Source organism: Nannospalax galili, unplaced genomic scaffold (genome assembly GCF_000622305.1).
Source record: "Nannospalax galili isolate Female #2095 unplaced genomic scaffold, S.galili_v1.0 scaffold178, whole genome shotgun sequence".
NCBI classification, from domain to species: domain Eukaryota; kingdom Metazoa; phylum Chordata; class Mammalia; order Rodentia; family Spalacidae; genus Nannospalax; species Nannospalax galili.
This window is the reverse complement of record NW_008341757.1, coordinates 908,615-920,489: the sequence shown is the minus strand read 5'-3', so window position 1 is coordinate 920,489 and position 11,875 is coordinate 908,615. Positions and strand designations below refer to the sequence as shown.

Genomic DNA, 11,875 nt, shown 5'->3' with positions numbered 1-11,875 from the left:
CCTCATAGCATGTCTGTTAAACATCCAAGAAGGTTAGTTCCACCAGTCTGGTACTTTTAATTACCATATGCCATGTAGATAAAGCTTGGGCAAAGACCAAAATTTACTTCATGTTAATTAGTAGAGGTGATAAGCATTAACATTGAAATCTACCCCATGACTTTATAGACATACGCAGGTGCCAAGGATCCGAGTGCAACCGATCGTGACTAGTAATAATCAGATACATACAGATTAGAGATGCATGTGCCAACATCTCAATATTAGTAGCAAAAACAATGAGTCAAAGTTAAAACTCATTCAATTTTACGTCTTACAGGGCTTATACCAAACAACGCTGTACATGCCACAAATATAGAACAGTAAGGAAGAATTTGGTTTGCCTACCTCAAATTTCAGTTTTAATGTATTAAAATTTTAAAATAAATCTCATAAATAAATATGTCAAACTCTAAAACAAAAAAACCCCAACAAAACAAAACAAAAAGATTATCTGAAGAGTTCATGTCTTCATTTTAGGATGCAAAAATTCAAATATCGATCTAAGCACTACTTTAAAATGGAGAGAATTTTTAAAATTATCCTTCATCAAAGAATATATAAAATTACATTTAAAATGTCAGAGCAAAGCTGGCTGACAGATCTGGTGAGGGGAACGGAATGGTGGGCACTGTGGACAGCAGCACTGAGCTCAGCTGGGAATGACTGAGTGGCATCCACTGGGGCTTGCCTTTATCTGGGCATTGACATGTGAAAACTGGCTCTCAAGAGTTTTAACACAAGCCCAAAATAAGGATTTTAATAAAAGACTTAGGTTTGTTTGTTTGTTTGTTTTGAGACAGGGTCTTCCTGTAGCCCCAGCTGACCTGGAATTCCCTATGTAGACCAGGTTGCCTCAGTCTCACAGAGATCTGCCTGCCTCTGCCTCTTGAGTTTGAATTAACGTTTAAATTTTTTAAAAAATGTATGTATATTTGTATGTTTGGGGGGGTCGTATGTGCACATGTAAGTACAGGTACCCCAGGAGCTTAGAAGACAAGAGGTCTACCCTCTGGAGCTGGAATTACAGGAGGTAGACTGTTACCTGCTGTAGGTGCTGGGAACCAAACTCTGGCCCTCTACAAAAACGGCATGCTTTCTTAATTGCTGAACCCTATCTCCAGCACCCCCCACCCAAGTAAGGCATTTTATATAAAACACCATCAGAGGGGTTGGAGAGATGGGTCAGCAGTTAAGAGGCAAGAGTTGTTCTCACGGAGGACCCAGATTCGATTCCCAACACACACATGGTGGCTACCAACTACCTATAACTCCAGTTCCAGGGGATCAGAAGCCTTCTGGCCTCTGCAGGCATTGCATGACATGGATGCACTTACACACATCCAGGCAATACACTCATACATATGAAATAAATTTTTAAAAAATCATCAGAGTTATAGACTTAGAAGTCACACAACCTGTGCATCAAACATGGCCCCGTGAGACTGTCAGACCCAGATGGAAATGCAGAAAGATTGATACAACTTCTCCACCATGACCCACTATGAACAGCTCCATGGTCCTAGATAATTCTCTAATAGCTACAAATAAGTAGACAACAAAACACACACACACACACACACACATACACACACACATACACACACACATACACATACACACACACATACACACACACATACACATACACACACACATACACACACACATACACATACACACACACATACACACACACATACACATACACACACACATACACACACACATACACATACACACACACATACACACACACATACACATACACACACACATACACACACACATACACATACACACACACATACACACACACATACACATACACACACACATACACACACACATACACATACACACACACATACACACACACATACACATACACACACACATACACACACACATACACATACACACACACATACACACACACATACACATACACACACACATACACACACACATACACATACACACACACATACACACACACATACACATACACACACACATACACACACACATACACATACACACACACATACACACACACATACACATACACACACACATACACACACACATACACATACACACACACATACACACACACATACACATACACACACACATACACACACACATACACATACACACACACATACACACACACATACACATACACACACACATACACACACACATACACATACACACACACATACACACACACATACACATACACACACACATACACACACACATACACATACACACACACACACACACACACACACACTCACACACCACAGAGCAGTAACAATGTCCAGCATCTTTAGTAAAAGTATTACTGTTTATTGTTCCTTCTTGACTGGTGACATTATTTTTGCTTTTTTTTCTCCTGTCAGGGAAAATACCATCTCTAATGTGCACACACTGCCCACCAATCCCCTTGAAGGTTGGATACAGGTAACTGGAATGTTCAGGGGGGTCTCTGCTGGCGATAGTGGGTATGTACATGCAGAAAACCTAGGTGGCTGGAGGCAGAAAGTCGGAAGGCCTTGGAGAAATGTATCTGTGTCTGGGTGTTTAGAACAGCTGCCTATCAGCTGTGGGGCCTAGGTGGGGAGGTCTCAGAGGACTCTATTTCTCTACGTGAAGACTGGCACTCAATGTTTGAGCTCTCTCAGGAAACCACCAGTGAATGCCCCACTTCCTGTAATGGAATGGCTGGTGGAAGACAAGGGAGGAGATAAACTATGAGGACGTGCACTGATCATTGGCTCAGCCACATCCAGAGGAGGCAGCTCCCCCGCTACGTCCCAAGGCTACACTTTCAACGTACAACCAGATATCAAAATTACTAATACAGCTTTTAGAAAGACATTTCAGACAAACACTAGTTTTCAATTTACTTAGTTCAGATTGCCTCCTATTTATAGCAATTAGAAAGAAACATGAAACTATAAAATAATTAAACCCTCCTAAGTACTGCATTAAACCTGCCTGGCACTGGGTAGAGCCCTAGAAAGCATCGTGCAGACTGAATATACCAGAACCTGTGTATCTTCAGTTCACCTGGGGTGTCATACACACACACATCTTATTTTATCCTATTTTCCCACAGACCACTTTTTAGTATGTGAGCTACACTGAACTGCCACAAGGTAAGTTGGCTTTTTCCTGTTATTCCAAGTGGAATTCACCTTGATTGATCATTTTTCTCTTTCCACAATAAATCTGTTTTTTTTTAAAAAATATTTTCTTTATTATTTTTATTTACTTTGTATGTGTGTATTGTCTGTGTGTAGTAAGTGCACCATGTCGTGCAATGCCTGCAGAGGATAGAAGAGGCTGTCGGATCCCCTGGGACCGCAGTTACGGACAGTTGTTAGCTGCCATGTGGGTCTGGGATTTGAACTTGGGTCTTCTGCAAGAACAGTGTTCTTAACCACTGAGCCATCTCTCCAACCCATACATTTGTGGGTTTTTTGTTTTAAAAAATGGAGCTGGAGAGATGGATCAGCAGTTAAAAGCACTGTCTGCCCTTGCAGATGATCCAGGTTTGATTCCCAGCACCCACATGGTGGCTAACAACTGCCCATGACTCCAGTTCCAGGGGATCTGACACCTTGTTCTGACCACCAAAGGCACTGCACAATATTGGTGCCCTTACACACATGCAGGCAATACATTCATATACATAAAATAATATAGACAAATAAAATATAATGAAAACACTTGAATGAAATCTAGAAAGAAAATATGTGAAACAATAATTCGCAGATGAATAGAAAATCTGTCATTAAGGGAGTGGTATTAATTAGATATGCAGAAAAAGAGGAATTCTTGGATAATTGATTATAATTCCAGATGAAACTATACTTTTCAAATACAGTAATACATTCAGAAGACTGTTTCCTTATGTTGAAAGATAACTGACTCTTTAAACTGTTTCTCTTTGCCTAATGTCTTTCTGTAGACAATTGCTTTAAAAATTAAGGAAGTTATCCTTCCACTTATCTGACTGAAATATTTGCCCTTTTAAAAATCACATTCAGTAATATGATTAAACTGTGAAAGATTAAACCACTTAAACAGTGAGGCTGCTAGAAACAAAATTCACCCTTGGAAACCTAGGGTAAAGAATAAAGAGTCTACACATGACTCAGGAGAACTTAGGTTGGTGACAAGCAAATGGACACTCGCTAACAAGGAATGTGGTCTCTCTGAGAGAACTCCTGTATCCAAGGGGACAGTGCTGTCATAATGGGGAAATAAGAAAGACACGTGAAACCCTCAGAGGGTTGGTTACTCTGTGGTATGCATTTCTAGCACACCCCACTTTGTGGTCCAACGTGTTGTTTCTAGTGTATGTGGCTTTCTAGTTTATGGTATGTGCACCATTCCTAGTGCATACCACTTCCTGGGCTCTTAGATGTGTGCCCCTTTCTAGTCTATACGATACTTTTAGTGTGTACCATTTCGAGTCTATAACGTGTATTGTTTCTAGCCCCGCCCATTTCTACTCTATTGCCTGTATACCAGTTTCTGTAATACTATATTTGCGCCATTCTCTCTAGGTTTCTGCCCAATGCCAGGCATGTGCAATGCAGTCTGCAGCGGGACAGGCTCTTGTTTCTTGAAGTTGACCTTAAGTCACCTTAAGGAATGCCTGAAGGCCTCTGAGCCTTATTTGTGTGTGAATTAAATAGAATGTGGTAAGTAAAATGCTAACACTACATAAACAGTGCCTGTTACTATGGGTCTTATTTGGGTGGGGGATGGAGCATGGATTAGACAACATCCTGGCTTCTTAATAATGTTCACCTCACACACAGGTAGTTGAGACCTGGGGACCTGGATAGACAGACACAACACATCCCTAGAAAAATGATATCCTGAGAGACACACAGTCCTTCCTCAGCATCCACAGAACATGCTTCAGGATGCCCCAAGGCATGAGGATCAGCACATGCTCATTCTATAAAATGCCATGGTGCTCTGTATAACCTGCACACACCCTCCAGGACACCCCCCATCTCTATATGGCTTGTGGTAACTACTGGAAAAGGCATGCCAGCTAACAGTTGCTGTCCTCTGCTGTCCAGGGAATGGTGACAAGAACAGAACATGTACATGTTGAACAGACGTGATGCTTTTCAGAAATATTTTCTATTTTCAGTGGGTACAATACATGAGGGCCAGATCTTAAGGATGTCTTTAAAAATTGGGTTCTGTGGGGCTCAGCCGTTAAGGACACTGACTTTTCTTGCAGAAGACCTGGGTTCAAATCCCAGCACCCACATGGCGGCTAACAACTTTCTGAAACTCCAGAACCAAGGGATCTGATGGCCTCCTCTGTCTTCTGTGGGCATTGCACGACATGGGTGAACTTACCTACATGCAGGCAATACTTACGCATACACATAAAATAAAAATAATAAAATATTTTTAAAAATTGGGTTCTGTGGTACTTGAGGGTGATCCAATCTGATTTGAGGCAGGTTCTCTGTAGGACATCTTGTAGACATGCAGAACATGTTTAGAACAAGAATCAGTCCAGAAACCAAGTTAATCTAAAACGCTGCTCCATGCTGACTGGACCACCTGACAAGGAGCAACCTGGGCTGAGCTGAGTGGCCCAGAACAGAGCTGTGGCTGAGGGGTGGGGATGGTGATGACCTCACGCTTCAGGGCTCTGCAGTACTTGGTCTAACTGTAAACACATTTTACCTCCTTGCTACGAAAACACAAACAGAAGGGGCGCTCTTTGCTCCCGGTGAGCACACTGCCTTCCTACAGGAAGTCAAAATGAATGGCCCTGGTTTTGTCCTGGTTCCTGACTTAGAAGTAGCCAGATGAATTGCTCGGGTGGTAGAAATGCAGCTTTTGACCGACACCAACCATATGATGTTGTACCTGAAGGAAATCTGCTTGGGTCAGCTAGAAGCCCCGAGAAAATGAAAATGTTTTCTCAAATTTGGGCTGTGAGGCTCGTGAACGTGCCCTGTCCTTTGTTCTCTTTTGCCTTTGTGAAGTCACAGAACGCTGGACGGCCACAACACATATTCTTAGGAAATTTATTTTTTGCATCAGGGATACATTTGAGTTTCACTTTATAAGAAGGTCTACCGTGACCACCTGCCTGCTCTGTCTCCCACATCCCCCCAATAGCTCTTTTTCGGGGAGGGTGGGGGTCAGGCTTCTGTAGCGTGTTAGGTGCCTCTTAGTCCCCCACTCCTCCCTCAGTCTCCCAAGTCCTGGGATTCCCATGTACCAAGGTGCCCGGCCCCACAGGTAATTCTGGTTATTAGAGCTGTTTTTTCCCCATACTCTTTATGCGCATGTAAATAAACACAAATTCTGATTTTTCCTCCTATAAACAAAAGCTCACAGTTCTTCACTTTGTTTGACACTAATAATATATGGTCTTCACCTGGTACACAGCATGCCTCCTGGGTTTTCCTTTTGATAGCTACGTAGCATTCCATTTTAAGAGCAGATTAAATACCTACTAATAAAATTTTGATTTGAATAATTTTAGATATAGAGAAAAGTTGCAAAAATGTCACAGAGTACCCTCAGTATATCTGGACACTGTTTGGTGCTGAGAAGACTATATTAGCCTATATATTTGGAAAACTGAGAGAACTTTAGTTTTAATACATTTTCTTTTGAGAATTCACTATTCACTAATAATGTGAGTTTATGTCTTATTTCTTTGCTGTATCCAGGATGCAAACCCATGATTTTTATTAAAGGAATTGCAGTAAAATGAGGAATAACACTTAAGAATATTAATTTAGGAAGTATACACTAAATTTCTCCTCTTAAAAAACATAAAAGTAATTGTTGGGCGTAGTGCACGCCTTTAATCCCAGCACTTGGGAGGCAGAAGCAGGTGGATCTCTGTAAATTCGTGGCCAGCCTGGCCTACATAGTTCCAGGTCAGCTGGGGCTACAGGGAGATCCAGTCTCACACACACACACACACACACACACACACACACACACACAAAGCCGTAAAAGGAATGTACTTACTTTGAAGATTATGAAGTAACATATCTAGTAAAGTCATGAATTTTAAATATTGATCAATGGAAAAGTTCATTTCTTTAGCCCACAAAAATCCAGATACATAGTAATCTAGCAGAATGGCATCTTTTAAGCAAGTCTGAAGATTTCTGAAATTCAAAAATATTCGCAGTTTTCTGGAACAAAAAGAAAAATACAGACATTAAATGAGATTACTGAACAATTCCTTTGAGTTTGGGGAAAAAATTTAAGTGAAAATTATATAATGCCTATAATCTTAAAATGTTGAGACATCAGAATCCGTAAGTTGAACATGACTTTCAAAGATGGGGAAGGGGAGGAGGAGAGAAAGCCCATTCGCCTTGTTTTGTTATGTTGGAAACCCCATGTCTCTCTCCCCCCCTCTTCTGGGGCTGGTCTCAAACCTATTGTATAACCAAAGACAGCCTTGAATTCCTGGTCCTCCTGCCCCACCTCCCATTTGCTACTTCTGGGCCACAGGCCTGGCTCACCATGCCTGGCTTACTAGGCACCGGGGATGGAACCAGGGCTCTGTGCATGCCAGGTAGGTTCAGCCAATGGAGCCTCATGCCCAGCAGCATCTCTTTTGATTCAACCTACACAATGAGGTTTGTTTTATTTCTGAAAATGTTCTGGAACTAGGTTGTTAAATATTCTGTTCCACACCCTTTAGGAAGAAGTCCAGTTATGTTGTCTCACCCGTCTTCTGTCTGGCTGGGCAGGGTTCTCACTTTAATCTTTTCCAAGCAGACTTCCTTTCGACGGGCATTGCTGGGCTGTTTTCTTCTTTCTCTGCATGTTTTCGTCAGTCATTTCCTCTTTGAGCAGCTGCATATTTCTCTGTGAAGCCTGTCAGATCTTTCTTTTTCTGCACATTCTATAATCTTTTCTGTTTCACGATTCCATCTTTGAGCCTTCGCATCTCTTTTTTACACTTTCTGAATTTTAAAAATTCACGACACGTTTGCCCATATTTTCCGCGTGTTTGTGGTATATCTTCCTGGTACCTGGTCTTTATCTGCAATTCTTTTTTTCCATCCCTGTCTTCATGGGCTTTTCCTTGTAACTCTCTGTACTCATAGTCCTCATTTATTAGTCACCTTTGAATGGAATTAGCTTGTTCTTGGATCGCTGCTTGAAGGAAAGGTCCTGGAAGTGAAAACCTGGACATACTGCAAGCTATTAGGCACCTCCTGTGCCATGATGCGAACTAATAGGTATTTCCTTTGTGAGGTAACTTCTCATCAGTTGTCTAACATTATTTTTAATTAGTGAGGCAAAAGAAAAATAAGGGCAGGTTCTCCTCACCGTCAGCAGAAGCGGCTACTCCCACTGCAAACCTTGGCCCTAAATCACAAACAAGGGCTCCTGGGATGGTACTCGGAGTCTCTCTTTGGGGAGAGTAAATATTCCTTTCCGTTCCTCCTAAGACCTGCAGCTGTGTGACTCTCCTTTGCTTTTCCTCTTGAAGGTCTTGTTGTACAGCGTCACGAAGTCACACTAAGGTTGTAGCCGAGTAAAGAATCAACCTGACTTTTATTATTAAGTTTTAATAGTCGAGAGGATGTGGACACCGAGAGTTTGTTCCTTCAGATCTTTTAGGGAACTGTGCTACCCAGCCAGTCCTCATACTCTTATTCAAAACCCTTTCTCCAATGTGAATTGGGGAATTACAAGTTTGGATCTACCCTTATCAGAGAATCTTGCACTTCGATCCCTGGATCTGAAATATCTCCTACACAATGTCAGACATTTGTGTCAATTCTCAGGCTTCCACAGAGGACAGGAAAGTGAATACGCAACACTTCCAGCGCCTTAGGTGCTGATTCACGCACACCCACATTCATTCACCATCTTGGGGGGAGGGCAAAGTGGGGTCTCTAGGGATCAAGGTCAGGAGCCCAGGTCACAAGAGCACATGGCTCAGTGAGCTTGTTTACATCATAAACTATGGCTTTTTGGTTGCAAGGTTGAGTAAAAGTCATTTGTCCAGATCCTGTCCATTTCGTAAACATCATTCCTACCTGGTTGATCTACAGGGACTATGGGAGTACCCTTTGCAGGTCAGGGCGTGGGTCTTTGGCGCTCTCTTGTTTTGCCAAACACAGAATTGGTATTTCCTTGTTGCTGACTTGTGACTTCTTGGGGCGAGGTCAGGGGTATGTGTGGCAACTTTACCCACCCTCTTCAAAAAGGGAGCCCTAATCCTTCATCATATTAAAATTTGTGAGCATAGTAATACACACTGAACAAGCTTGGAAACTAAGAAACCTTATATCAATATGTGTTTAACTTGCCAACGTCCATTTCAAGCTATTGGCATGGGGGAAACTTCAAACCCAGTGTGGGGTCTAAGACCCTAGGCAATCTCTCCATCTCGCCTCTACTTCCCACAGTGCTGTTCTGCCTATGGAATTTGTCCAGAGAAAGATTTTTCCGTAGGGGTCATTCTTCCAGATTATTTTATTAATGCACAAAACAAGGTTCCTTTTCTTTTGTTGTACAAAAGCGGAAGAGAGTAAACAGGTGTGTGCACATAGACACAGCTAAAAAATTCTTCAAGTGGGGGTTGGAGAGAAGGCTCAGTGGTTAAGAGCACTGGCTGCTCTTACAGAGGACCTGGGTTTGGTTCCCAGCACCCACGTGGCAGCTTACAGTTATCTGTAACTCTAGTTCCAGGCATCCAACTTCTCCTCCTGGCCTCTGCAAGCACCTGGCATGCATGTGGTACACATACATACATTCATTCAAAGTATTCATCCACATAAAATAAAAATAAAAATAAATCTTTAAAAATATAAAATAAAATATTGCCAGGTGTGGTGGTGCATGCCTTTAATTTTAGCACTTGGGAGTTCAAGGCCAGCCTGGTCTACACAGAGAGTTCCAGGCCAGATAGGGCCACAGGAAGATCCCTTTAAATGCAGATGGGTTAAGATTTAATTATTAGCAGCAAGTAGTATAATAAGCTAGTAGAAAAAATTATTTATGACATTTGGGTAGGCTAGCATCTCTTAAACATGAACCCAAGACACAAATTCTGCAGGAAAAAAATCAAGAAATTGATCTATATTCAGTAGATAAAAGGAAAGAAAATCTTTTCTTCATGACAGTATGCCTAAATTGACAGACAGGCTGCAGGCTGGGAGCAGAGTTTGTAATAATTACAACTGAAAAAAAAAATTTGAATTCTGGAAGGAGTGAAATAGCCTTCTTCAGATAGTCTTCATAGGAGAGTTTCAAAAAAAGCTGAGGGTACACTGGGAATCTGCACTCCTAAGAGAGCTCCTAGACTCCCCATTGGTTCAGAAAGTAGACTAGAGTGAGCTGATTGGTGGAGACCTTCCCAAGCCCCAGGGAGCTTTGGGGATGGAATGTCAGTACAATGCTAACTTCCCTCCAGAAAGTCAGTGCTGAGTCTTCCCTTCAGATCACAGACACACTTCCCCCATGCCAGTCTAGGTAGGAATCTTGTACATTTTTGACATATTAGATTGCATTCCTTTTAAATGTCTTCTGTTGGTTGTTTTTGGTGTGTGTGTGTGTGCACGCGCGTGTGCATGCGCTATGTCTATGCATGTTTACATATGTATAGACTAGGGGTTGTTGTCCAGTCTCTTCATAAAGTTCTTTAAATTATTTTCTTTTTGGGGGGGATCATGTATGGAGGTCAGAGACAACCTTCAGGAGTCATTTATTTCCTTTTAGTATGTTTGTCCTGGAAATCTAAGTCAGGCTGTGAGGCTTAGCCATCTTGCAGACCCAGAGTTGGGGGGTCTCCTTTGATCCTGTTCCACTTTATTTTGGGAGACAAGGTCTCTCACTGACCCTGAGTGTGCACATCCCCACTGTTTTAGCTAGCTAGCTCAGGGGGCCCTTGATTCTGTCGCTTAGGTGCTGGGGTTACAGGCTGCTCACCATGACGGTGGAGCCTTTGTGTGCACTCCAGGGATCTGGTGAGCATCTGATCCACTGAGCCATCTCCCCAGCCCCTACCCCTTGCTTTCTAAATGGATTTCTCAGAACTTACTGTGTGAGGACTAGTGACGCTTCACATTTGGGATACAATTTTTCAGAACTATTCTGAAATTTAATTTTTGTGAAAGGAAGAAATTAGGTTACTCTTTTGTTTTTTTTTTCCAAGTACATACTTATTTTTATCAAGATGTTCTAGAATAGCTGTTCCAGTTTATTATTACACTGTTTGGCTTTATTTTAACTCCAAATGAGTCCAGTGCTAACTGCCAGGAACTGTTTTTGTATCACAATTTCTCATTGGCAGTTTTCTTGTTATTGTTATTTTTGATGCATCAGTGACTTGATTAATCTTTCATCTGGGTTAAGAAGTAAACTTTTCAATTAAACCACATGGATACTGTATTGTCTAGGTTGTTTATATTGAAATGCACTGTCCTGCAACTAAGTGAACAATTCCAACTAGAATTTGATTCTAAAATCAAATTCATTCTCCACCCCGCCCGCCTCCTCATCGTCTTACTGTAGTGGCCCTGGCAGGACTGGCCTGGAACTTGCTATTTAGACCAGGCTGACCTTGACCTCACAACTCACAGAGATTCACCTGCCTCTGCCTCCCAAGTGCTGGATTAAAGGCGTGTTCTACCACTCTCTAGATTTAGGGGGATTCATTCCAAGGACTGCTACTGTCATGTAGAGCTAAGGAAAGGTAGGAGCCAGCCTGCTGATTTTCCTCTGAATCATTTTACACTAAACGTAATACTTGAAGCCTTATCCTAATATTTTAAAATATTAA

At 41.8% G+C, this 11,875-nt stretch overlaps 1 protein-coding gene across 3 annotated transcripts in view; it reads right to left on the bottom strand.

Annotated features, from left to right (window-relative positions):
* Positions 1-11,875, bottom strand: part of Cabcoco1 (ciliary associated calcium binding coiled-coil 1) — a 117,804-nt gene that overhangs the window by 92,200 nt on the left and 13,729 nt on the right. For all 3 annotated transcript variants that reach the window (XR_003850185.1, XM_029565526.1, XM_008837295.3), the window contains exon 3: positions 7,090-7,259. Coding sequence is in view for 2 of the 3 variants with exons in the window: in XM_029565526.1 (XP_029421386.1) it covers positions 7,090-7,259 (170 nt within the window). In the remaining variant the exon portion in view is untranslated. The remainder of the gene's footprint in view (positions 1-7,089; positions 7,260-11,875) is intronic.